The sequence below is a fragment of the Mastacembelus armatus genome, chromosome 18 (assembly GCF_900324485.2).
Source record: "Mastacembelus armatus chromosome 18, fMasArm1.2, whole genome shotgun sequence".
In the NCBI taxonomy this organism is placed as follows: Eukaryota; Metazoa; Chordata; class Actinopteri; order Synbranchiformes; family Mastacembelidae; genus Mastacembelus; species Mastacembelus armatus.
This window is the reverse complement of record NC_046650.1, coordinates 6,680,879-6,707,737: the sequence shown is the minus strand read 5'-3', so window position 1 is coordinate 6,707,737 and position 26,859 is coordinate 6,680,879. Positions and strand designations below refer to the sequence as shown.

Sequence of the window (26,859 nt, the reverse complement as noted above, 5' to 3'; positions counted from 1 at the left end):
TTTAAGTGCTCAGCTGAGCTCAGACAAGCATCTCTGCAGTAAGATTATTCTCAGGCAGCAGTTGTACAGCCACAACCCAAATCTGACATTACTGACTTTGCGCCAAGACACTTTGAAACCAAAACCTCTGCAATAACTTTAAAATTCTCACCTCTGCTTTTCATACTTCTGACATGCACTGATTTTCAAGAGCTTTGTGTGAAATATCAAAGTACTGCTATTAGACCCACATGAGGATTTCAGATGTTTAAACAGTGTTGTGCAATCCTGATTTAAAATACAAGTTTTTAAACATTTTCCAATTTTGTCATGCAAGCTAATGACAGTGAGCTGGGAGAACAGGTCACAGCTGAGGAGCAGATGAATAACTAACATATAGTTTTCAGTGCTTCGCAATTACTTCTGTCATCCATCCAATTTATGTTCTTTCCTCCAGATTAACAGTACTCAACAGCATCCAACAATCTTACAATGAAGTGGTGCCTTCTACTAATCCTCAGAGTTAAATCAATATGATTTGCTCATGCTAACAAAATACAGAAGAGAATGGATGGAGGATTGTTTTAGTAGTTTTTAAAAACCGCTAAAGGTAGCATTTTAAAGTTTTTCGTCATCAGTACCTCTTGGAAACAAAGTAGAAAGCAGGATAATGCAACTATACAAAGAATGAAAGAGACATGAGCAGGTCTGCAGTCACTGTTCGGTGCGTATGGAGACAAAGTGGAGGGTGCAGGAAAAATTCAGTATGTGAATCTCCCATTCACTGACAAAGGGGAAAAGGCAGAAAAATAATTACAAAGCAGTTTCAGATTTTCATTTCAGGATGTGCAACTGATAGGGGGTTAAAACAAGTTGAACATCTAATTGCGTAAGAAACTGGGAACTGGAGTGGATGCACAGCAACAGATGATAAGAAATAAAAGATTTTTTACTCACTTTACTGGGAGAAATGAGAACACAAAGTAAAAGGAAGCCGTGGACAGCTTGTCTCATAAGTTACAAAAATAAAAGCAGGAGAGACATCTATACATTTAGGTTTCAACTGAACAGAGTAGATGAGTAGTGCTAATCGTGTACTTTAGTCATGTAACAGTAGTATCACCGTCAAAACGTAGTTCAAAACGCTGCAGTACTTTTGGTGCAAAATAACTTAGAATCCATATGTGCATATGACAGGTAACGTTACCATACACCGCGGACTGTTTAAGGTGACCTAAACTTGAGTTCCTTCAGCCAAATCCTGGGAGCCCGGTTGAATGAAAGAAGCCCATGGTCTTGGTGTGAGATCCCGAGGAAGTCTATATTACAGAAACTGACTAACTCTAAAATTCATGATTCATCACCTCAGAAGAATTTCCTACTTCAGACAAAATCTTCAGTGATTTAATATGTTTCTATAATATAGCCCTGGCCAGCAACCCATTTTAGGTCCCAAATCACAGCTTAAGAAGCACTGCAGAATGCTTTGATGTAGTACAGCATGTTAGGAGGTGAAAGCAGTAATGGAGGAGATTGACTGTGGTGGTAGAGAATGTCAGCAATGCCTTAGCTTTTTTTGTCTGCAACTACTAATAATCATTAACTGGTATAAGAGAATGAGGGGAAAATGGCTTGGACACAGAACCAAGAAGTAGGAAGAGGAAACAGGAGTTATGTGTGAAAGCTCACACTGCAAACTGCTATTAGAGCAGGAATACACAAAAAAAAGAAAAGAAAAAAAAAAACCACATCAACCTTTAACCATGATGCAACACAGATATCTGTAGCCTGGTATTCCACCATCGGTTCATTTTTGACAGCGCTATTAGGCCGTTCAGACTCATAGCAGGCGGTTCGAGCTTTCACACACAGCCATGAAAGTTGAATCAGTGGCAGCAGCCGCCGCAATGCCCGCCCCCGTGGGTGTGTCCTGCCGAGGCCTCGCCGTGCTTGGTCCGGCGGCTGAGGATCTCGTAAGAGCAGTCGTCGCCGCAGCAGCCAGACATGCTCGGCGAAGTCTCATCAATCTCAAACCTTGAGGCACAGAGAAAGATCAGTGACCAAGGAGATCGAGTTTCATATGAAAATGTAAGAACAATTCATGGGTGTGTAGATGTGCAAGTGACTATCAACACTTCATCTGCTTTCAGCAGCCCGATTTTAACTAAAGCGATTACATACACTACTCACTGATGCACAGTGAATTCAGATTTCACATTAAAATCTGTGGGACATCAGGTTTTGTACAGAAGCACACCGCAATCACCACCTTATCTCATTTGGCTTCCCTATCTCATAATTATGACACTGTAACAGTTGATATTGGGACCTATCAGATCCTTTGACCTCATAAAGAACTCCAGGTATATTGTCAGTCACATTTATAGTGACAATATCTCCCAGTGTTTCAAACAAAGAATAAAAATTAAATCCTATAGCACAGTGGACCAAATCAGCACAAATGCTGACTGGTTTAGAGATAATCATGAGAACCTGCTCTAGAGGAAAAAAGCACAGCTGCATAATCTGTACCTCCAATGTGTTTCTCCTCTTTTCTTTAGGCCTCAACAGAAAAGAACAAAGTTGTTTGTCACCTTATATCACCCTGTTCACAATGACTAACTTCAGTTCTTCAGTCTTTCCTTTAATCTCAGTATTTCAAAAGCGGAACAAGCCATTTTTAGACCCAGTATACTTACTGTAAAGCTTCTCTGAAGAACTGGTAAGCCCCGTGGTTGTGTTTGAAAACCGTCAACATCACTTTCTTCATCTGTGTGCTGCACAGAAAGCAGAAAAGAGAAACAGTTTCACATGACTGAGGGATGTGACTGACATTTTCCCTGAAAGTGTCATGTGAATGGCCCCAGCTGTAATTAAAACAGACTTATCATGGTCATACACACTCAAGCTTAAAAGCATCTGAATTTCACAGTCACACAGCCACAGTGGAAGGTTTTACCTGTTAGCAATGAGCTGTAGTATTTGAATGAGGAACTTGCCGAGTCCTTTCCTCCGCACTCTGCTCTCTAACTGCACCTCATAGCTGGAGAGTAACAACAACAGGTTAAAATACGATTATAAACAAACACTAAACCTAAACCTTTTTTTCTTTTTAAATCGACACTCGATGATACTAACCAATATAAAACCTCCTCCCCACACTCCACATCAAATCGGAAGTGAGAGAAGGCCACGGGGGCGGAGTCAGCGTCGCGGGCCAGCAGGTACCACGCTCTCTCATCGTTCATCTCCTCCCTCTTTTCCCTCTCCTTCCACCCCCACTCGCTCTGCTCGTACCTGCAGCACAGCAGAGAAAAGTGGCAAAGTCAGACATGACCTGATGTGCTGATTCAGCCGTCGCATTTTGCCCCTGCTGTCGCCACTCAGAAAGGACAAATTAGATTTCGAGTGACTGGGTGCCATTTTCTAAAACTGAACATGACTCACATTCTTGCAAACTGAGAGAAGATTAACTGCAATAATTTCTCTGCCTTGATCTAAAATATTCATCAGCTCTTCTTTCCACATTGTCCTCAGCGTGTATGCTTGAACAAAGATAAACACTCTGATCCACATCTTACTGTCACTGTTTGATGTCACTCTTCAAACTCGCCTGCCAAGAATTTCTGGCTCATATGCAATTCTTCCATCTAGCATTCATGACTACGTGAGCCTGTCCATTCACCTCTGTAAAAGGGAACTACACCTTCAACTACAAGAATAGGACAGAACAGATTTCTTACAGCGTCTGCATGTTGGCTCTGGTGAGTTCGAAAGCCCACTCCACAGACAGCGGGTTGAGGGAGGTCACTCTCTTACACTCTATCTGCAGGTTCAGCCTGGGCCGGAGGACAAGTTCACAGGGTCAGAAACATCAAACATGACTGTCTCAAACTGGGAGAGACAGAAACAAACACCAGCAAAAACAGCAACGCTCCCATTCATGCAGCGAATGAAACAAGTTATGTATTTCATGAAAGAGTGAATAAGTCCTTTGTAGGCATACAAAGGAATGCGTACCCATTTCTGTCGTACTTTTTAAAGGCTGGGAAGGCAGCCAGTGGGTCATCCAGCTGTGGGAAGGAGAAGCAAAATTAGTTTAAAAGTTTCAAACACACAAAATTAGCAGCAGGACCAGGTTTTAATGCAATTAAGCCAACATCTGTTTTTTTTCCATTGTATTAGAAATATATTAAACTATCCATTTTCATTGTTTTACAATATTTTATTGATAAAACAGCAAAATAAGTGGTAATATACATAGACATACTATCTACCACTTCATTTTGTAGTTTGCAGGTACATTTAAACTGACATTGAATCCTTTTCGAAACATATCAAGCCCTCAGAGCAAAATTTAACACCCGTTACACAACAGGACAAACACATTATGGCAGGGACATAAAAAAAAAAAAAATTATTATTTTGTTTTTTGTTGCAGTTTGCATGATGTATTTTATTTGGTCAACAGAAATATGTAAAGCAAAACAGAAAAACACTTATCCTAGTGCATAGTTAGCTGTGAAAACCAGGGCAAACAACAAATATCCCAATCTGTGTGGTATTCCATGAAGATCCCTGAGGCTTGGTATTGTTTTTAATTATTTGTTTACTTCCTGAATCCATTACCTTCAGGGAAATCAGGAGAGCAGGTGGCAGCCTGACTCGACTCATAACAGAAGTCATAAAACACTGCACCGTCATATGGAAAACATTACAGGAAACGGTCAAAGGAAACATGTGATGCAGGTTTTCTTCTTCAGACACAAATTTTAATTAATTTACTCGTTTATGTCTATGTCGTACTGCTCATGTAACACACAGCTGGAGCAGAGCAAAAATGAACAAAACCAAAATCTAAATTAACATTAGTGCAGACTTGATATCAGCAGAGACTCTATATTTAAGCACCAGAAAAGAAAAAAAAAAACCAACTTGTGAATGCGCCATTTGTTCATTACAAACAATAGTCCAAGTCAAGATTCATTACTGTTGGCAACGGCACAAACAAAAATAAATGTTACTTTGGGAGAATTTCTTGCATTCCTTCGCTGTTGGCACAGCAACAGCAGAAAGGGGCGGTAGAGGGAACAGTGTGAAACACAAAGTGCCCCATTTTGGGACAAAGCGACACAGATAAGTAACAAGCCCAGGCAGGCCTGCTCAGAGCCTGCAGAGGAAGCGGCTGCAGCGCAGCTCGCTGCGGGTCTGTATGTGCTTTGTCCTCCACCAGGCTTCAGGAAGGTTTGCTACTGCTCCAGGCCACCACTAAGCTGCAGGAGCTGTCTGCTGTGTGTCCCTCTAGATGGGTAGGATTTAATAATGCTGATTAATTATGCATAAAGAAACATATGGCACTGTGCTTGGCCTTTCCTGTCCTGCGCATATCAATTAGAGGTGCAATTAGGGCATGAAGGGCACTCCTGGCTTTAGGTGTCATTACATGAAAGCATGTTTATTACTGTAAGTTAATAAGTAAGAAAAAGCTCAGATCACAATGGATATGTTCATTGCAGTGCTGGATGCAATCTGAATCTACCGGAAAGCCTGAAAAGGCCAAGTGGTGGAAGCTTTTATGTGAAGCACTTACAAATAGAAAGGGTGCACTTATTTTTAACATCAGTACAATGCAATTACCAACCACCAAAACTACACAGCTAGAATATTTCTCACTTATTCGCAGTCAGCAAACACCTCAGCCTTGTGTCTTCAGTCAAATTATGTGGGATAAATTTTTTTTTTTTGTCTCTGCAAACAAATTACCTTATTGGCGGCATCCACCTTGGCACAGACAGCATCCATAGCCGCCCTCTCCTCCAGACGCCGGGCCTTCTTCTCCTTTGCTCTGTTGGACTTCCTCTGGACACAGAAAATAGGAAACCATGAGTGGATGTTACGTGTAATGCAATAGAGAAAAACAACACAGACAGTGTGGAAGACAGAAGATTTGAAAGGAGACTGCAACAATAACAATAGAGAAAGAAAAAAGGAAAATGGGAGAAGACAATAATAATATATGTGATTCCATATAAGTCCTTATTCCAAGACTGTCTCATAAGGTACAGCTCACTGACAGACAAGCAATTATATCAGTGCAATAAAAACATGCTGAGACCTGCAATAAATATAAATCAACGCCACAACTCAGCCAAACATGTTAACCAGCTAAAGACAAAGAGCTGTCATATTACATTAATTTGACTTACTGACAATCTTTTGCTTTTTCCATCACTTAATCAAACCCCTTCTCTATTTCATGTGATCAATTACACATATAAACTGACCCTTTTGATCTAGATATCCAACAAGGGGAGTAATTTATTGTTCACTGACTCCCTTTATGTCTGACATCATTTTTTCTTTGTGGCTTTAGCTGAATTGCCAGTTAACTAGACTTCATCGCTAAACTCTCTGACAAATATCAAAGATCACGCTGTAGCTGGACCTGTTGTTCTGAAGCACCTGCGTATTTGCGGTGTACAAATATACGCACGTATTTGTACACCCCTAAATCTAATTTATCTGCAGTGTTCCATGTTTGGATATGTGTGCCGATCACATATTATCCCATGTCAACAAAGAAAACAGACAAACAAACCTAATAAGTCACATTAACAGTTTTAATAGCCACCTTTGTCACTAATGCTGTGTTCATTGCTGAGGATGCATATTTTCTTTCAGTGTAGTACAGTAGTATTGGAAAACTGTAGTACTGGCTTGATGTTTAATGCGAGAATCAGCAATGGTGCAGCCATAATTCACACAAATTACTTCTATGCACTGCAACAGAGAGAGTGCCCCCTTTAACAGAGACTGGCCGACCATAAACAGTGATTATTATCCCCGTTTAATTATTGGCACCGGTGATTTATAGACGGTTAATACCCAGTCACGCACAACAGAAGTGGTGAGGGCCATTTCTTTCTTCAGATAACAGAAATAATAATCAGTCCACTGATCAGTAATGGGAAACATTTGTAGCAGCCATATACTGATAATATTTTGTAGTGCCCAGCTATTTTCAGTGCGTTTTCCAGGTTTCAGTGACCTGTTTACAGGAAGGAAAGAGCAATGGGAAGGAATGCACTGAACTGCCACCTTTGGCTCAGAGCATTAAGTGTGTACCAAGCACAGAGAGGCTGCAGGCTGAGCTGGGACTGTGCAAACACGTGGACTGGTTTATGTGGAGGATAAACTCGAGTCTGCACACAGACACCAGCTAAACTTACAGACACGAACATGGGTGCAGGCCTGGCTGGTGCTAGAAAGTAGTTATTATTTTATTACTGACAAACAACAAACCAGACTGACTAAGACATCACACCCTACCTTGCTGGTAAAACGCGCGCACACACACACACACACACACAGGCACACACACATTAGGTGACTAGCAGTGAGAGCTAACACTAGCACTCGTCAATATTAACATGCGGCTAACACAGCACGCTAACGCCTCCAGCTTCATCTTCCAACCCCTTCCTTTCTTTCTCCTCTCCCCATCACGCACCCATGAGCCCCAAACACCCACCTTTCACTGCACCCACCCCGCTCCCGACACCTTTAGCGAAAACAGATACAACTCACCCCCATTGTGCAGCGGTGTCTTATCGAGGCCCCTGCAGAAACACAGCTCTATTGTCCCCAGGCTTTATGCTGCTGTTACTACTATCGAGACTCCACGCTGAGCAGAGGGGCCAGATTAATGTGACAGTGATAGGTGGTGTGCTAACGAGGCTAGCTGGCTAAAGCACCGACCGACGGCTGTGAGGGCAGCACCGCAGAGGAGCAGATTTGACTGAGACGACAGTGGAAATGGAAATGTTTAATTTTCTCCTGCAGTCGGATTGGCGCCAAGTGTGCGAGGCTGAATTTATTACAGGTCCTTCCTCGTCCTTTTCTTTCCTCTGCCTCCGTCGCGTCCAACTGCGCTGCGTTCACGGGCGCCTCCTCAGCTCGGACTCTTCACTTCCTCACGGAGTTTTTCAACTCCAAGCAAATGTTGTAACAGCTTTGTGTATTGCCTGTGAATATCTGTGTATGTTTCAGAAATACGGGCGTCTGAACTTTTTGTAACGTTTTTAAAGCTTCTACTTTATGTGTGTGTTTTTTTACAAGGCAAAATTAAAGTTGCGTGTTCCAAATATTTGTAGTATACAATTATCGGACAGTTGTATTTGAAAGTACACAATACGAAGGGAAAAATAAAATTATGTAGCATTTTAGTGTTGTAGTTGCTCGGTATGTTTTACACGACGCCTATCCTATTATATTTTATTAACTTTCATATGTTTTTATATAGGTTTTGTTTATAAACTCTTAAAGTGATAGTAACTCCATCTGTCAGCTAAATGAAAAAGAATAAGTCCAACAATTTTCTGTGAAATGTGCTACAGTGGAAGTATAAAGCAGAGACACATTACTTTGTAGCTCAAAACTGTATTTAAGGTGAGTATTTCTACTTCATCATTAGCTCTGTAGTCAACATGAAAGTTTATTGATCATAGTAATAACCAGTGACATACTACTGAAACAGTATGTTGTGGATCAATTCAACAATGGTTTTGTTTACCCTAGAAACATCTGTCACCGAAAATGTTCCTGGCAGCGGTGGGATTCGAACCCACGCCCCCGAAGAGACTGGAGCCTTAATCCAGCGCCTTAGACCGCTCGGCCACGCTACCACGTAGTGAATGCCTAACAACCTCGTTTGTCATTATTCCGATAGCAAGTGAAAGCAGCAGTACTTTAGCGCGAATATGGTTTCCTTGTTTAGTTGTGACGACAGACCCTCGGGCTGCTGGACAGGGTCAAGAAACACACCACACTTCACTTTGTAATGTTAAAACCCCTGACATTTATTCTACTCTGCCACTGCTAAGACATTATTATGAGCAATGCACAGCGTTAGGAGTAACACATTATACACAGTTACAATGGAAATGAACGTTTCAAAAACCATTTCAAAACTTTTTTTTTTCTTTTTTTTTTTCGCAAATGTTCTTTTGAGGTCTCTTCAACATATCTGAAGGTGCAGGGGCAGCTTGGACTTTGATGGGTTATTTCTAAAAAAAAAAAAAGCAGTTAGAAACCGTCACCACTAGGTGGCGATGTAGGGTGAGAAATCGCTCAATTTATATTTTAGGTCTTTATTTTCTCCAAACCTACAATTAAGCTCCAGACAGAATAAATGATGAGAAGCTAGAAGATATAGAAAATATAGGTTTTTATTCTAACTTTCAGTGCCTCTGATTCGATTTGAGCCAGCTTTTTACACCAGTTTTTAGAAACAAACTATAATTGGCTAGTGAAGAATAAATCCATGTTTCACCATGTAGCATGAAAGGTACAGCTGTGTGTCCTTTCATTAACAGACAACATGCAAAATAAGCACAAAAGTGCAGAAGAAGGTCAATGTCAAACTATAGGCTCATGCAGGATTATTATATGAGCACATCAAGAGCATGACAAGGTCACTTCATATATATATAATGGAAGAAGGGACTTTAGCATAGTGGCATAACGTTAGTCTGTTATGATGTATATAATAACACAACATTAACTCATACCACATATTTTCAGGATAAATATCCCTGAAAATCCCTCCATCTTAAAAAATCTTAACACTGTTTATTCAGCTTCAAACATCATGACTTTTCTCATTTTAGGAGAATTTCTTATTAACTTGATTTTGAACCTATGAAGACGTAAAACATGATTAAAATATATGTAGAGTTTCCTCACTGTTTATAAAAGATTCAACGAGTCAAGATCTGCCAGGGGTTTAACTGACCCCAGACATAAATAATGTCACTCCATATGATAACTGTAATTTTCTTTGTCTCTGGATGGTCTTCTGGTGAACAAAAACAATCCATATTTCTGAAGCACAGCCCAGAATAATGCATCAAATATGTCCTTCTTGATGTAATAACAATTTTCAGGGTCTTGTCTATAGTGTCAGGCCAGTTCTTTTCTCCATATTGGGTTTTAAGTGAATAATGGCCAAAAAAGAAAAGAGAAAGAAAAGAAAGGTTAATATTATTATGTTATTATTATTATTATATTAGGATTAATATATTTTTTAACCTACAGCAGTAGGGTTTATAGGACTCCAAAACAAAAGGGTTCAATAGATCACTAACTGTGACTGTGAGTTGGTGCAATTTGAGATGACTCTCTTCACAAGCCTACACACTTTTTCATAAAGCAACAATAAAGGCCTTCTACAGGGGGGTCTCTCTCACACACACACAGCAGCAGCCCTCCCTAGCACACAGATGGCCCAGGCTCTAAACCCCGCCTACAGTCTTTTGTCTTCAGGGAATCTGTCTCTCCACTGTTGGTAAAAAGACTATCTATTTCATGTGTCAGTAGGGGGCGCGGTGAGGCCCAGAGAGTTGAGGCCTGATACTTACGTATGATTCTCTCTGTCTGTCTTTGCATATAAGCCAAGACATTCAGACAAACACCAACACTGCGCAGCTGAGATATGACTTTTTATCTTCGTTTTCTTTCTCTCTCCATAAATATGTAAGTATGTGAAGACTTTCTGTACGTACTCTCCAGGACTGGATAATGAAATTCAAGCCTGCTCACTCCTACCTGCACCCACACATCTACCGTTACAAACGCACAAACACACACACACCCATACATACATACATACATACAAACATATACATAGCCCTCTCTTTAGCTTAGCATGGAAGACCAAAAAAAGAATTGGGGGGTGTGAGAGGAAAGAATGATGGGGGCAGATAAAAGCAGGAGACTAGAGAGGATGAGGATGAGGATGAGGAGGGGAGTGATGAGGAAGGTGGCAGGGACATGAGCAAGAGAGAGCAGCAGGGAGGAGGGGGGCAGGGGGAGGAGGAGGAGGAGGAGAGAGGGAATCAACAGATGCAGTGTGGAAAAGACCAGAGGAGAATGGTGGATGAGGATGAGGCCTGTCTCAACACAGTGAGCCTTGCAGCACAGAAATACACCACACAGACTGGGCATCTGCTCTGAAATGTTGTGCTTTATATAATTGGAAGTCATTTGTGGCATTTATTCTACTCAAACTATGCAGAACTCTATCTACAAGATGGGCCTTAAAGCTTCATTATAGTGGTGAAGAAGCACAACAAAACTTCAGCTTCAGCTCCACTAAAAACCCAGAATTATTGCTTCATTTTGTGGTTCAAATGTTTTTACGTTCCATTAATTTCACAATTGTAGAAAACTCTTGTTAATAATAATTAATGCTGAATTATAGCAGAATATCAGCTGCAGTGATTCAAACATACTAATATTAAAGATATTTTGGGAATATGATGCAGGTTAAAAACACTAAATTTAAACAAAGTATTTCCTGACAGATTGATACACAGGTTGCTAACAACATTCATATTTCCAAAACCTTCTGATTTGCTGGATGCCATGACCTTTTCCGTTAGCACTATTTTGAGTTTAGTTCCAGCGCTCTAAAGGCTCCAGATACATTAAAGTGACAAACACAACAACACATACATTATTATGATTCAATAAACTCATATACATTAAGTACATTTGACACATTGTTGCATCAGGATTAACAAACCAATAATATCCTTTGTAATAATGTGTCAGTCACAGGGCAGGCATCATACTTTAAGCAAATTGTACTAATATTGTACTAATATTGCTAAATTTTTACTTTGGAGCACAGGACTTTTACTCATAAGGGAGTATTTTTACACTGTTGTACTGCTACATTTACTTTAAATAAAGGATGTGACTGCCTCCACCAGTGCTACACTGTACAGTACTGCAGAGAGCAGCTATAACTGATGTCTCCTAACTAGAACACTGGAAAAATCATTATGATTTTAGCCACATTTTGTCTCTATGAAAACCATAGGCCATGAATTATGCAAAAAGGACTTCAGATATATTAAGCAGGAGTTCCTGATCATTTCTATACCTTGTTGTTTAGGCTCCAGCATGGTAGCATCAACAGACACACAAATGCATCAATGGAAACATTATCTTTTACATTCCCATATTGTTTCCAGTTTGAATCTGTGCAACTGGATCCATTTAGATCATAAAAGCTCCTGTCAGACTATGGTGTATTTCATATGGTGCAATTACAAAAGGCCTAATTGCAATGTTTGCATTGCAATACAGAACATTTCGACAGAGATTACAGACATCCAGCTCTGACCTAATGAATACAGCAGGAAGAGTTTATTCTATCACATCTGATTCTAGACCAATGCATCTCCTGAGATAGAGAAACTCAGAGACTTCACAGGAGGGATTGACGGAGAGATGGGAGTCTGGGTGAGGTGTAAGGAGAGACGGGAGAGTTATGTGGAGATGTGGGGAGAAACGGGGAGGTGAGACAGACTCATACCTCGATGAAAGTGAGATGAGCAGACAGCTAGACAGGCAAGACGAGGGAAGGAGACAGGTGGAGGAAGAAGGGTGAGGGAAGAATTGGAAACAAGAGCAAGCTGAAGGAAGACTGGGAGGGACACTCAGTTCTTAAGATCGTAGAGAAACCCAGCAAGAAGAGGAGGGGAGGGAGAGAGAGATGGAGTGACGAATGAAGAGGAGGACAGAGGAGGAGGAGAGGGGAGGACAGACGAGGAAGAGAGAGGAGGAGGATAAAAGGAGAGAGCTGAGAGGTGAAGAGTCTATGTGTGTATGTGTGTGTGTGGGGGGGGGGGGGGGGGTCGCAGTTGTTCATTAGTGAGGATGTGTGAGGGACTGGAGGACTGAGCGAGAGGAGAGACAGTGAGTGGTGGTGAGTTTCATGGACACTGACTAATGAGCGGAGAGGAGAGGAGGGGAGGGGAGGAGGTGGCAGGGGTGAAAATAAGCCAGGAGAGGGAGGAAGAGGAAAAGGGGAGGAGGAGGGCTTGAGGTGAGCGAAGCGCAACTGCTTTACTGTGTCACCGTAGGGGGAGGACTGGGGGAGGGGACACACTGGCAAGAATTTGCACGTACGCACACACACACACACACACAATGTTGAAATTGAAAGCGACATGAGACAGAGAAACAGGAAGGAGGAAAAGGAGGAAGAGGAGGAGGAGAAGTGAGGAAGGAGTGGAAGAGGAGGAAGGAGGGTAGGGAGGCAGGAAAGACAGGAGAGGAGTGATTGCTGAAAAGAGGAAGTGATGGGGGATGTGGAAGAGCAGAGAAGGGAGGAGGAGGATTATTAAGGAGTGGAGGAAATGGATGGGGAGAAAGGAGGGAGGCAGGGGGAGAAAAGGAGAGGTGAGGAGGAAGAAAAAGGAGGCAGAAAAATTTGCAGGGCAACAAGAAGAGAGGAGAGGGGGAGGAGGAGGAGAATTAGGGCAGATATTTAGTAGGTGGAAGGAAGATGGAGGAGAGAGAAACTAGTAGAGTCAGAGGGGTGAACAGAAGGAGACAAAAAAAGAAGTATAGGGGGAGGAAACGGGTAAATAAAGGAGGTGTAGAAAGGAGAAGGAAGCTTCAGCGTGGAGAGAAAAAGGTGGATGACAAACGAGTGATCATGGAGGAGATGGAGAGAAGGTGGGAGAATGAGAGAACTGGGTTGATGAAGAGGAGGTGGGGAAGAAGAGGAGGGGGTGGTAATGCCAAAGAGGAAGTACAGGGAGAGAAAAAGCTGGAGGAGTGTGTAGCAGGCTGTTACATGTCAGCAGTAGGCACTTGTGAGGGTAACATCAGCTTCTGTGTGTGTGTGTGTTATGTGGGGGGTTATTGTGTTTATTGCCAGCATCAGGTGTGAGAAATCCTGCTACAACACTCCCTATTCCGCTCACACCCACCTGCGCGCGCGCGCGCACACACACACACACAGGGAGAACTCTTTGAATTTTTTAAAAAGGAAAGTACATTGATGCTGTTTATCTGAGTCAGTGTCAGGTCCACGCACAAAGTTACGTGCACTCTTTAACACACTCTCGCGGTCACACAAACACAGTGGGCTCAGCTGTAGCCCACTCTGCTGCCCTTTCCTCCACCATGCACACATCAGTACAAGTCTGGACAGCCTGCCTCAGCACAGAGATGCACAACTGACGAATCCCTCCGCCGACACACTGGCAAGTAGTCCCTAATTTATGGGATTTTGAGAGACGGCAGATTAAGAGTATGTACCAGCTGCTGAGTCTGCAAAACAACCAAGTCTTTTCTTTCCCTGATATTTAAACAACATTAACTGCGGACAGTAATCACAGTGTGAATTAGCAGGTAGTTGTAAAAGCTGTTTTTTTTATTCAAAGCTTTTCATCACGACGTGTTGGCATAGAAGGCGCTCTAACCTACCAAATTAAACGTCTGGCAACAAAAACTCAAATTCAGAAGCAAGCCGCGCGTAATAGTTTCACAGGACTACTTTTCGTCAATCCAAACGGCTGGTTGGGAGAGGCGAACGCATCGGGGCGGATGTCCACCTCACTTTCCTCCGGGTGTTGTCCGTCTCCCCGGCACACTCTCACGTCTGCTCCTGTGTGTCCGTGCAGCCCGCTTCATTGTACCGACCGCGCTCATCAATTAGCCACGAATTAAGCCGTTTTTGTGCACCGGGTATCTTTTTAAGACTTCCGAGAGGACTCTAATCCGGGGACTGAACCGCAGATAAGTTTTGAGTGCGGGGAAAGCGGCCAGAACCGAAGCACAGGTACAGTGGGACTATTATCTCGACTTCCAACTGTTGACGTTACTATGTAACGAGGGTACTAGCCGCAAGCTAACAGGCTAACGTTAGCATCCCAGGGTCGACTTCAGGTTGCACTTTGACGAGGGGGGGGAATGTCGCCTGGTTTTTATTGTTCCGCCTCCAGAAATGACTTCGACCGTCCAAACAGTGCCGTTTGCAGCTTAGCGTCCCGAAGCAGACTGAGAGTTGGACTTATTATAAGCCATAAAGCGAGTTTTTTTTTTTTTTTACTCCAGCAGACAGTAGTAGTAGTAGTAACAGCGTGGGGAAAACAAAAGGGCTCCAAAGTCTGACACACGGCACAGATGACTGCTGCTGTGGAAATGTTTTGTTTTTTTGTGTGGCTCAGATTAAACACCTGGTGTGAGTCCATCACCTCATACTTTGTGGTGAGATCTATAACTAATAGACAACTCATGGATGGAAAATAAATAATATAGCTAAAGGATATTGTTTTTTTTCTCAGTACCATAAATGCACTAGGGTCTCACTCTAAAGTTACTCCTGAGATTATTATTAATCACTTTTATTATTACTATTGTCAGCGGTATCTGTCAAATATTATTGATCAAATAGGAGAGGGGCGTCAGACTACCCATTAGGAAATATTTAATGTAGCATATTTAAATGTAATACATCTTATTGTAGTGTGCATTGTTACTTTATACCATCATATACAGTCGTATCTGATTTCCAAATATTGTAAGTTAAGTAAGAAAAAGTTGCAACAGCTGTTTTATATGCTGCTGGGAGGTTGTGAAAGCGAATTTCAAAGCTTAAACGTAGGTTGTTGGGTAACACTTATTGCTGTAAGTACACCCTAACCAGGGTTAGCGGGTGTGTGTTAGCTCGTATAGCTCATGTGAGTGGATTATTATGGCTCGTCATCGAGGCTACCGTCGCAGTGACCGAGGCTACCATAGCCCTTTGAAACTCTCCCTGAAAGTGAACCGGAGCAGGATTATAAAGCGCCCTTTCCTTTGGAGCTGTAGCTTCAGCGATTTCACAAACTTGAGTGCATCGTGATTCAGTTAAATACACATAGTCACGTCTGGGTGTGGATGAAGTGAGTTTTGAAACGAGTTAGAGGGGACAGCTGTTGTAGATTCGGGGGCCACTGGGAGCAGCGATAGACAAAGACCCCCAAAGAGCCTCAGACACATGTATTGTCTGAGTTTGGCAGAAGTGATTTAATCTCAGGGGGGAGTATAAATTCCCCCTCCAGTACCATAACTGCTCAGGGTTTGTGATTTTTGCCGTGTGGACCCGTGTTCTGAGCAGAGCATCTAGTCTTTAATGCTGTCCTGTGATACACAGGAAGAAAACGAGGCTTAGCCACGTAATAATACAGCACTGACTTTGGATTAACACTTCAATGAGAGTCCCCTTCATCCAGGAGGGCTCTCCTGTTATCCACAGCACGTTATCCATGTTGTTTGCCACATGCTGCCACTTGTCAGCCCTTATGTGCATTTGGTTGCTTGTGCGATGAAAGGCGTAACACATATATTAAGGCTTTCTGTGGCCTTTGGAGGGGCTTTGCTGATTTTATGGATTTCCTTGGCACGCAGTTTGTGTATATATGGTGGTTTATGGAGACTGGAAATGATGTCAGGCTTAAAATAGGACATCACATTCAGATATCTGTGAAAATAGATTGAAAATTAATATTTAATATGAAGTCAGTGCAAAGCAACACCAGATTATGTATTTTTCAAATATATAAACAAGTTAATTGGTGGATTTGTAAATCTATTTGTTGTCTATTTATTTCCTCAATAATAATAATAATCTATACTTTAAATTGGAACAAGCAGGTTTTTTGGGGCATTTTTGCATAAATAATTATTAAACCACTGATAATTAAAGTTGGTGCAGTTTTTTTTTCCTTTAACACTTCTTTCACAATGTTTGAAAAATATTTTTTTCCCCATCAGAAGTTAGTCTACTCTTCTTATTTTCTCACAATTAAGTCTATAAAATATCACAACAGCGAAGATCATTCCAGTTTTCTGAAGACCAAGGTGTTGTCTATACAATCTGCAAAACCTGACGATAATCAGATTAATATCACACGACAATGAAAATCAGGAAAATCATTATCAATACACAATCAGTATCTGTGCTGATGCAGACTTCAAGTTGATCAGGTATTGGAAATTATTAAAGCATATTAAAGTTTCTTCATCAACGTTACACATTGATTGTGTTACATTGCTTCAGTGATGGTGGGCTGTTGAGGTTTCAAAATTACCATAACACTAGAAAACGTCTATTCCATACTGATTATTGACCCTAATTGCTGCAGATTAAAGATCAGGATGTAAACTTAAGACAGACTCTAACTAACAGATGGGTTTGAGCCAGCAAATAGGGGACAAGGTCATGGTGTCTTTTGCCCCACTCAGCTGTCGCAAGTGCCAGGTCATTTTGATTAGAGAGTTATTTAGTTAGAAGGTGAAGTTAAGAGCCACTGAGTGATAATGAGGGTCAGGGAGACAAAACAGAGTTGTTGAGTGTGAATGAGTTCACATGCAATAAACCAATGCTTGGAAAATAAACAGCAGGAGGGAAAATAATGGAAATACTTCCAAGGTAGAATCATCAAGGTGCTATTATATTTTACAAGAGTGAATTAGGTTTTATAGGGTTTCAAATGGAAAACAAACAGCAACCACCTCACTGATTTTAAAAAAGACTCCACAGATAGTCTTATGGATAAATAAATCATACTTGATGTAAATGTTGTTGAATGGTGGTGTGAGTGGAGAAATTTTCAGTCTGGGGTTTGTCTGATTTGCAGATATGCCCTCAGTGATGGAGCGCTCGGGGGCCGGGGTCCTGTCCAGGAGCAGAGCCAAGACCGTAACCAACGGCAACAGCCAACCACACTCTGAGGAGGAGAGCAGCGATGAAGAGCACGCTCATGGTAGAGACACACGCACAGATGTTAAACTAAAGTATAACCTCTGAGTTTCATTCTGTGGCTGAGTAAAGGGTTAATTCAGTTACTTAATGTCAGGGTTTGCTATTCTAGCATGATCCATGCTCAAAGTGTAGTTACATTAGACACACAGAGTCATGCCAGCTGTTCCAGTTGTATTCACTGAATTACTGCAGTGCTTCTGGAGTTCCTGCACGCGGCTCTGCTCTGTCGTCCTTTCCTTCTCTCCTCCACCCCCTTCCCACACTCTTCCATCCTTGTCATCCTCTGCCCACATACATCTGTCCTTCCTCCCTTCTCTCCTTCACCCACTGACTCACTGTTGATCTTTCATTTTCTAACTATTATCTCACTGGGGATGCATTTTTAGATCAAGCACAGCAGTTCAACTGGCATAGTTAGGGATTGTTCAAAAGGCACTTCACTACCTAGATTATTGCAACTGCCACTTTTATCTCCGCCTCCACCTCCACCATCCTTCTTCAGTCTTCCTGTCATCTCATCCTTTTAAACCCTTTTTCTTATTTCTTGTTCAGTGCCAGCATCTCCTACCCCACCTCCTTAGTTCCTCCCAACCAGTCTTCTTTCCATCTCCTCCAGCTCCTATCGTCCTCCTCTCCTCCCTTCCTGACTGTCCTCTGTCCCTGAGGAAACAGTAATTGTCTCTTCCCTCCTTCTCACGTAGTCTCTCTTCCTTGTTTTCCACCCTCTCTCCATCTCTTCTATCTCTTGCTGGCTTCATGACAGCACTAATTAAAGTCTGCCATTCGCCGTTGCACTTCCGTCTTTCTTTCCCTCCATCTGTTTGGGTTTCTATTTCCTTGGATGTGCTATTGGATGAAAATGTTATCGCACATAGTAAGATTTATCACAATATATGCTATTCCTGAATTTTAATTGCTTTCTTTTATAAAGAGACAAGGTATGCCATGGATGAAAACTTCCTACTTTTGTGGTAGAAATCTAAATAAGTAGAACAGTTAAAAGTAACAACAAAGTCTTGATGCTGTAAAACCATTAGAAACACTGTACGTCAAATTGTTGATTAAAAGACAGCTCTCTTTGCCCTCAGTATATGAGGACTTAAGGATCAGAGTTTTTACAAACATGTAGAAACATGAATATAGAAACAAACTGCCCAGTCAGTCACAATCAGGTGGGTGAGAAAATACTATCACTTTGGCAGCACTGATAAACTCTGCTAAATGTGGGGAATGCTTTTCTTCCATTAACTCTTTACTACACTTTATCACTCTAGGAAATCTTGTAGAAACTCTGTTTTTTCACATCTCTCTCTGCAGACAGCATGATCAGGGTGGGTGGAGACTACCAGGCTCAGATCCCAGAGTTCAAACCAGGTAAGCTGGCCTAGAGGAAGCATGGCAGAAAAAATATGACAGAGAAGGAAAAGGAAGAGCAATGATGTGCTGATCAAGAGTTGTAGAAGAAGAGAAATCTGGACAACAGTGAAATGGAGAAGAAAAAGGAATGGATATAATGAAAGAAATGAAGGTCAAATGACCAGTGTTACTGTAAAATCCAGGGGAACAAAAGAAGAAATGTGCAAAAATGTCTGAAATTCTTTCTCTTGGTAAAACACAATAATGAATTTACAGTTTTTCTCTGGATGTTTTACCCAAAATTCTAAAACACATAGGCAGTTCACAGGTGTCGAATCTCCTGAAGAGTTCACTGACTGACATGTTGCTGTCTCCTCCTTGGATGGACTCTAGACAGGGGGAAAATAGCAAAGGAGACAGAGGAGGGAAAGTAAATGTGTGTAACCTCCATATATGGACCTGGTATCTGTAAATATCTGTGTTTTCATTACCAGACAGTCCAAACCGCTACACCGAGAAGGACCAGAGGAGCATGTTGGTCTGGTGTCCCAACAGTCAGCTCTCTGATGCAATGTGTAAGACACACTCAAACAGCTACCTCACCTCCCTATTTTTCACTTGTTCCTCTCTATGCTTTTTGTCTACCATTTTTGTTAACCTGGTTTTTCTTTATTGCAGTGGACGAGTATATCCTAATGGCTAAGGAGAAACATGGATACAACATGGAGCAGGTAAATTCATTACACTTTTTACTTTCCTTGTCTGGCAGTTTTTCATCCCTGTCCTGATTTGCTAAACTCCATGTGTCCCGGCCCTGCATGTGTCCTCTCTGTTCCTGCAGGCCCTGGGCATGCTGTTGTGGCACAAACACGATGTGGAGCGCTCCCTGGCTGACCTCGCCAACTTCACCCCCTTCCCAGATGAGTGGACAGTCGAGGATAAAGTGCTGTTTGAACAGGCCTTCAGCTTCCACGGCAAGAGCTTCCACCGCATCCAGCAGATGGTGAGAGACTGGGAAAATAACATACCTGCAGCATATTTAGTACGAAAGCCACGGTCATTTTCAAAGCATTCTCAATATTAATTACTAACTTTATTGATTTCTGCATTTGTGTTTAGCTTCCAGACAAGCTGATCTCCAGCCTGGTGAAGTATTACTACAGCTGGAAGAAGACCAGGACAAGGACCTCAGTCATGGACAGACAGGCCAGGAGGTTGGTCAGCAAGAGAGAGAAAGATGACAGGTATGAGAAAGAAACTTTAATGATGGGGGAAACTGGGTATGTAGCCAGATGAGGTAGGAGAAGCCTGGGATAAACAGAGAGAATATTACAGCAGGAAGGAAAATTAAGTTCCCAGAAACTACTCACCTGAGATGTGACATTTCTGAAACTCCATTGTTAAATGACGCTCAGTGAGCATGTCATCCTGGGGAACCCAAGTCTCATGAATATAAATGAGATTCTTTGATATTACTTCATGTCATTTTCAGCTGACTTTTTTGAGCATTTCAGAAATCGTATTTGAAATCACACAGTTTTAATGAAGGCAGCTGGATGGAGACAAGGCCTAACTATGGATGTGCTTACTGCCATTTATTAGTTTTTTGTTTTTTCCCCTTTGCAGTAATGACGAGGTAGAGGAAGGTGACCCTGGCAGTGACAGCGACTTTGAGATTGACACCAAGAAGGAGGTGAGCGATAGAAAACTTAATAGTATTTGTTTCACTGTTGCTTGTATAAACATGAATTTGTATTCTTGTTTTATTAGTCATGACTTGCTTGAGATCAGCCTAGTCAAATCACTGTCTTTCCGTTTCACCTTCATTTATTATCTATAAATTAAAATCCTGTTTTTAAAAAAAAAAAAAAAAAATGTATCACTCCAGGCAGTGAAACAGAACCCCAGTGGCATCACCTCAGACAAGGCCACCCCCAGTCGCAGTGGGCCAGTGAAGAAGGAGAACGTCGGGGCTCAGTACCGCCATCACCCACTCAGAGCCCGCCGCAGGCCGCCCAAAGGCATGCACCTGGACCAGGCAGACATCATCTCCCTGTCAGCCTCTCACGATGCTGGGGTGCTGACCGTACGACAGCTGGACACACAACTGGTTTCACTCAAGAGACAGGTATGAACTTCATGTAAGAGAGCTGTAAATGCTTTTACAGTGCATCAAGAATATGATTAGTTTTTAAAAAAACAAAATTTATCTGTCTGCAACTTGACACCTCCTCCAGAGCTTCAAGGTGCAACAATATTATCATAAATTGTCACATTTTCAGTGATAAATATATATGACAGTGAATTCAGGCTAATTAAATTAGGTACCGTTAGTGTGGATGTTCCACCAGCAGGGTTGAACAGTAAAACATGGCTGGGAGACGGCCAGACTGACAGGTCACACTGGGTGGGAAGAGCTGAAGAGCTTTCGCAGAAAAAACAACAATGTGTCTGTACCAGTTCATAACTGTCTAAAGACGCTTCTTATTTACTTTGAGCTTTGGTTAATAGCATAGGCATGTTGTCTCATTACACTGTCCTCTGTCTCCTTGTCTCCTCTCCACACTCTCTTAGGTTCAGTCCATTAAACAGAACAACAGTAGTGTGAAACAGAGCCTAAAAGAAGGTGTTGACAGTTTTAGACCTGCTGAGGTAAGTCTTTTTATTTCTATATTTTTCTTCCCGTACATCCTTCATCTATCTATTGATTTTTGTTTGCTGACTGTATTCTCTGATCTCTCTTTAGTTTGTCCTTCTTTTTATTTATGCCCCTCCCTAACCCCCTGAGACATTATTTCACCTCTTGTGGAACTGAGATTAGTCTTAATCTGCTCTCGCTCTAATGTTGTTGTCATTTTCACCCGTCTCCACTCCTAACCACACACTTCACTTCCCTCATGCTCCAATCACTCCCACATTCTCTCTCTCTCAGCCTGCCCCTAAGATGAACTCTCGCTGGACTACGGAGGAGCAGCTCCTGTCAGTGCAGGGTACGTGAGTGATGCAGCACCATCTTCTGTCCTCTTTTCCTACCTCACATTAACACGCAGCAGTGTTAGACACATTCATATTCCCCACACATAAGACCTGCCTGTACTGCCTGTGTTAGTAAGGAATATGCATCGCTCAGTGGCCAGAAATCACTGATTCCACCTGTCTGCCTAGCAGGACTGTTATGTGAACAAAACAGTAACTGATGCGTGAAACATGAAGGTCAGGTTTCCTCTAATTGTTAGCAGAATAGATCATGAGCAAAGCATTTAGCCCCCATCAACATCTGCTATGGAGCACTAACAGTGGAAGAGAAAGCAGAAGTTGGAACACATCAATGCATGTAATGATGTGAGTGTGAAGCAGGTCAGGGCTTTGAAAGAGCAGGTGCACTCAGCCAGCCAACCTCAAATCAGGGATAACAGAAAACACACGCATCAACAAGCTTACTCACTCCGACCCACATGTCCAACACAAAGATTGTGGGTCATACAACAGCAGCACATTAACCCAGTGCTTCTCTTCTGTCTCCTGTCCAGCTATCCGTCGTTATGGTAAAGACTTTACAGCCATTGCAGAGGTGATAGGGACCAAGACACCAGCTCAGGTACGCATCCACTTCCTCAGGGGCTGAACTTGGGCAAACATCTGTAACGAACACCTCCCTTATTTCTCATTCTGTCCTCAGTCTAAACCCTCCATCCAGCCATTTACTCTCTGTGAGCTGCCTATCAGCTATTCTCCAATTTCCCTCTGTGTTTTTCTTTGGAGGAGGAATATAATCTCCATTATCCCTTCTTTCATTTGTCTTCTGCCCTCCAATCTCAGCCTCTGTGTCCTTGAACGCGGCACAACCTTCTGTCCACTTCTCTAACTGTCTCACTCTCCGCCTGGCCTGGACAGGTGAGTTCGTTCTTCGTGAGCTACCGGCGCAGGTTCAACCTGGACGAGGTGCTGAGGGAGTGGGCGGCTGAGCAAGTGGCCACCAGCCGAGAGCAGAGAGACCCCAGGAGGAGCGGCGAGGAGATGGCAGCAGCTGCTGATAGAGCTGCTGAAGAGGATGAGGTGAAACCTGACAAGAGGATACATGTGACATTACACACACTTTGTTAGTAGCTCGACCTTGCTCATTGAGTTTCAGTCCATCAAAATTAAACAAGTTGCACTGCTGTTCTCCAAAATGCCATGTTACCTATTATATAAATGTAAACATATATGAAATTATAAAACCAGCATTTAATTATATGTTAAAGGACATCCTGTATTTTAATTTGTCTGGGCGTAAACAAGTTGTTTTAGAAAGCACCAAATTCTATACTGCTTCATCCTAATCTTTTATACACAGTACATTTAATGCTCTTGTAACTAGGTTAACCTACTATCACAAACAATAACACATCTTTGCAGTTTTGAGTGGGAGTTCCTTGTCCCATTCAAAGGTCTAAGGCTGTCATGCTGCACAGACTGTACACACTTATGATTTGTGATATTAGGCTTCAAATAAAATTTAACTTGACTGGATATTTGTTTTTGACACTGGTCTTCTGGGTGTAATGTTTTTATAGTTATATATTTAGTCAGTTATATTTTTCTTGTAGCCCTCACTTCCTTCATATAGTTGTAATAAATTATAGAAAAAACGATAAATGCAACAAATTATGACTCCACAGGGAGTGAACGTTACAGAGGGACTGATTTAAAGGCAATAGCTTTTATAGAATGGGTTTGTTTCTTATCCGCTTCCTACCAGCGTTAGTTTCAGTGTTTGAACAACTCAGAGGAGTCAGTTATACCAGGCTTTCTCTACACACGGGTCATTATTGATTTGGCTCTAATTATGGGACCTAGAAATACAGGCTGAATTAACAGGATTATATTTTGTAAAAACTACAAAACATTTGTCATAAGTTGTGTGACTTGTTTCATTGTGATGGACACGTATTCAACACTTTGTTGACACAAAATAGCTGTTAGGTGGCAGCTTCCATAAAAGAAATGAGGTTATCAGAGCCATCATCCAGATGTTGACTCATACCTGGCTCAGCTTTCCCACAGCTTCACACCATAGTGCAGCCTCTGTATTTCCACTGTTCTGTATGAGTAATGTGAAATTCATCCATGCCAGCTCAGGAGTGTGTTGAACAGACGGAGCAGGTGGCGTTTCCTCTTGTTCATTTAGCGAGCACATCTGTCTTTCTCTCTTCTCCCCGTAACCGTCTCTCTCCTCCAACCCCCCTCACCCCCCGTCAGGTCAAAATGGAGAACTCTCCCTCTGACGCCGGCAGCAGCTCGTCTCCCACCTCCTCCACACAGACCCATTCCTCCCTCTCCCAGCCTCCTCCATTGCTGCGCCCCGCACCACCCTCTGCTCCTCCGAGCCTCCTTCGTCAGCCGCCTCCTCTGCAGACCCGCCCGCTTCAGAACCGAGCACCTCACAATCACCCTCCACCTCCACTCATCAGACCCGCAGTGACCTCCTCCTCTACTGGGAGCTCCAGCCTCAGGGCTTCTCCTCCCAGCTCCTCCTCCTCCACTGCTGCAGGGCCAATGCCTCCATCACTGGTCGGGCTCAAAGTGGAGCAGCCAAGCTTGCACTGATATACACACACACACACACACTAGAATAAGAGTTGGAACACACGCAGACTTTAGCATGTACACAGACAAACAATCCATTTTCTTTTTTCTCAGAGAATTCCTTCACTCTTTAGTTCTGGTACCATTACAGGTCACATGATCGACCGAGCACGCTCAGATCAAAGCTCTTAACAATGTGGCAGGAGTGTGGGGACCCCCTCAGCGAGTTCACTTTGTAAACACAGTGATCTGAAGCCCCTCTACTGTCTTAATATGCACCTACCTCCAGACCATAGTCTCTAGTGCACGTACACACACCCACACACCAACTGGCACACTACAAACGAGCTAGGAACTCAAACTCAACTACCTGCAGACACATCCCTGACACAGAAAAGACACTGGATCATCAAGCTGTTGAAAACCCACCTGCTTGTCTCCATGGCAACTGTTGAACATCTGGATCACAGAAGTGTGGCTCAACACACTATATGTATTGGGCACACATCAAGTCGCCCAAACAGCCTTCAGGAAAAACAAAGAATGAAAGAAGAGACTGAGCAGCTGCCCACATCTGAGCCAAACCTGCTCCCTGAGAGGGGGAGATTAGAAAACTGTTCGGACGCAAAGAAACACTCCTCCTGAAATCTGCTTTAAAGTTTGGCCCCTCAAAGAGGAGCAAGAAGGTACTTTTTCAAAGAAGCTATGAGTCTGTGTGACTGAAGCCGTTGGCTTAGAATTGGACATAAGTGGAAAAAGAAAGACCATATCTCTCTCTCCTCACATAGCCATGTATACTCGTATTAACTGGAGTGTTTTTTTACTAGACTTTTTAAGGTGAGCCGTAGGTAGGCAGATAGTTACTGTTAGTGGTTTAGATAGTGCATACTTTATTATGATTATTGACTGAGCACTAAAGGGAAAAAGCCTTTTAACACGTGTGACTGGACTTTGTCTCACATTTCACCACAGCTTGTTTTTTTCACAGGCTCAGTGTTGAAGTCTCTTGGTTTTGTGTTCATTACTTTGATGAAGATTTTTCAGCAGTCTGCTGCTGTGAAGAACTGAATCGAACATGAGTTTCTTTGCTTCTTACAAGGATGTTCTGAGGCTCTGGTCTGTTGCTTTAAAAGCACACTGTCCCACAGACAGGCTAGTGTCAGAGGAGAATCCGGCATTTGACTGCTGCTTTACTCCCTACAAGTAAAACATTCTGCCTGTATTTGCTTTTTGTCAAGATGAAAACTGATCAACTCAGCATAGTACAGTGGAAACGCTTAGGCAGCTAGTGTGGTTGGACTGTTTTTTGGTCAGGGCACAGCTTCATATAGCGAACAGACATGAGTGGCATCTGTCATTCAAACTAGCACTGTGTTTTCCCATCAGTCAGCATGTGAAAATAATTACAACAATGAATTTACAAAGATGGGTTAAGGCAGCTTTCTCTCTGGCAATCTGACGTCCTGTACGGTATCCAGGGATGAGGCCTGAGAGGTCAACGGGCATGAGGAAGAAGTTTCTGCTGTAACGTCAGCTGACTAATCATTTAGCCAATGAACTGTCTAGAACTACTGGAGTTCCTCAGTCCTGCCACCTGGTGCAGGTTTCTGCCTCTGAAATGCTCCTTCCTGTGTTCAGGGCTTGTATGTCCAATCCTTCCTATGTTGCTGCTGTCAGGCCACTTCGTAAACGTAGATGCCTGAGTATTTTTCTGTGACGCCATCGTTACGGCTTCTGTTTTATCTGGACATGCTGAATCCCCCCCCCCCCCCGGTCGGCTGCCTCGTGCCGGTTTCTCTCGAGTCATGTATAAACCTGTTCTGTGAAGTGTTCAGTGCCATTAGTCAATCCTGTTAGCTGAGGCCTTCACTTTAGCACATCGCTGTGTGGGAATAGATGCAGCCTGGTGCTACATTTGGCTTTAAAGTGACTTGTGTTTTCATTTTGCTTGTTTTCTTCCAATTGTTCCTTCATCCAAAAAAAAAAAAAAAGCTTGTGTGTAAAGTATGTGAGAAGTTGTTTATATTGTGGAAACTGAACTGCTTGTGGTTGACAGATGTTTTTTTTAGAATAAAGAAATGACCAAATACTACTACGTCATTCATTCTGAAGCAGTTACCCCCCACACACCATATTCAACATCGACTGGATCCTAACTCCCCAAAGACTGTCATAAACATCACAGAATGAAAGAAAAAAATCAGTCTGAACTCTGTATTATCCTAACATACACCTCCAGCAGTGCACTGTGTACAGCTTCACATGGACATCGTCTGTTCCCAAACACCATCTGTTGACTCCCGACAGCTTTGCCCATCTGCAGTTACCTGAGAGCCAGTGAGGGAAGA

The 26,859-nt window shown here is 42.5% G+C and overlaps 2 protein-coding genes and 1 non-coding gene across 5 annotated transcripts; 1 reads left to right on the top strand and 2 right to left on the bottom strand.

The window, feature by feature from the left end:
• Positions 1 to 924: 924 nt before the first annotated feature.
• On the bottom strand, positions 925 to 17,523 carry naa40 (N-alpha-acetyltransferase 40, NatD catalytic subunit). Of its 2 annotated transcripts, none has more exons than XM_026315175.1 (8): positions 17,393 to 17,523; positions 5,743 to 5,838; positions 4,000 to 4,052; positions 3,723 to 3,818; positions 3,118 to 3,276; positions 2,939 to 3,022; positions 2,679 to 2,756; positions 925 to 2,013 (listed from the first exon to the last, which is right to left on the bottom strand). In XM_026315175.1, exons 2-8 carry the CDS (start codon positions 5,779 to 5,781, stop codon positions 1,866 to 1,868), a joined length of 657 nt encoding a protein of 218 aa, XP_026170960.1. In that variant the 5' UTR covers positions 5,782 to 5,838; positions 17,393 to 17,523; the 3' UTR covers positions 925 to 1,865. The 2 variants fall into 2 exon arrangements, with proteins under 2 accessions (XP_026170960.1, XP_026170951.1); XM_026315166.2 differs by lacking the exon at positions 17,393 to 17,523 and adding an exon at positions 7,567 to 7,945.
• trnal-aag (transfer RNA leucine (anticodon AAG)) lies at positions 8,582 to 8,663 on the bottom strand. Its single transcript has one exon. It is a non-coding gene; the product is annotated as a tRNA-Leu (tRNA).
• Positions 13,824 to 26,606, top strand: rcor2 (REST corepressor 2). 2 transcript variants are annotated; one of them, XM_026315143.2, is made up of 14 exons: positions 13,824 to 14,620; positions 17,463 to 17,588; positions 18,905 to 18,961; positions 19,438 to 19,518; positions 19,622 to 19,674; positions 19,785 to 19,946; positions 20,063 to 20,187; positions 20,570 to 20,636; positions 20,832 to 21,071; positions 21,518 to 21,595; positions 21,876 to 21,933; positions 22,474 to 22,541; positions 22,838 to 22,999; positions 24,185 to 26,606. In XM_026315143.2, the coding sequence occupies exons 2-14, from the start codon at positions 17,465 to 17,467 to the stop codon at positions 24,530 to 24,532; spliced, it is 1,623 nt and encodes a 540-aa protein (XP_026170928.1). In that variant the 5' UTR covers positions 13,824 to 14,620; positions 17,463 to 17,464; the 3' UTR covers positions 24,533 to 26,606. The 2 variants fall into 2 exon arrangements, with proteins under 2 accessions (XP_026170928.1, XP_026170937.1); XM_026315152.2 differs by lacking the exon at positions 13,824 to 14,620 and having other exon boundaries at positions 17,399 to 17,588.
• Positions 26,607 to 26,859: the final 253 nt, after the last annotated feature.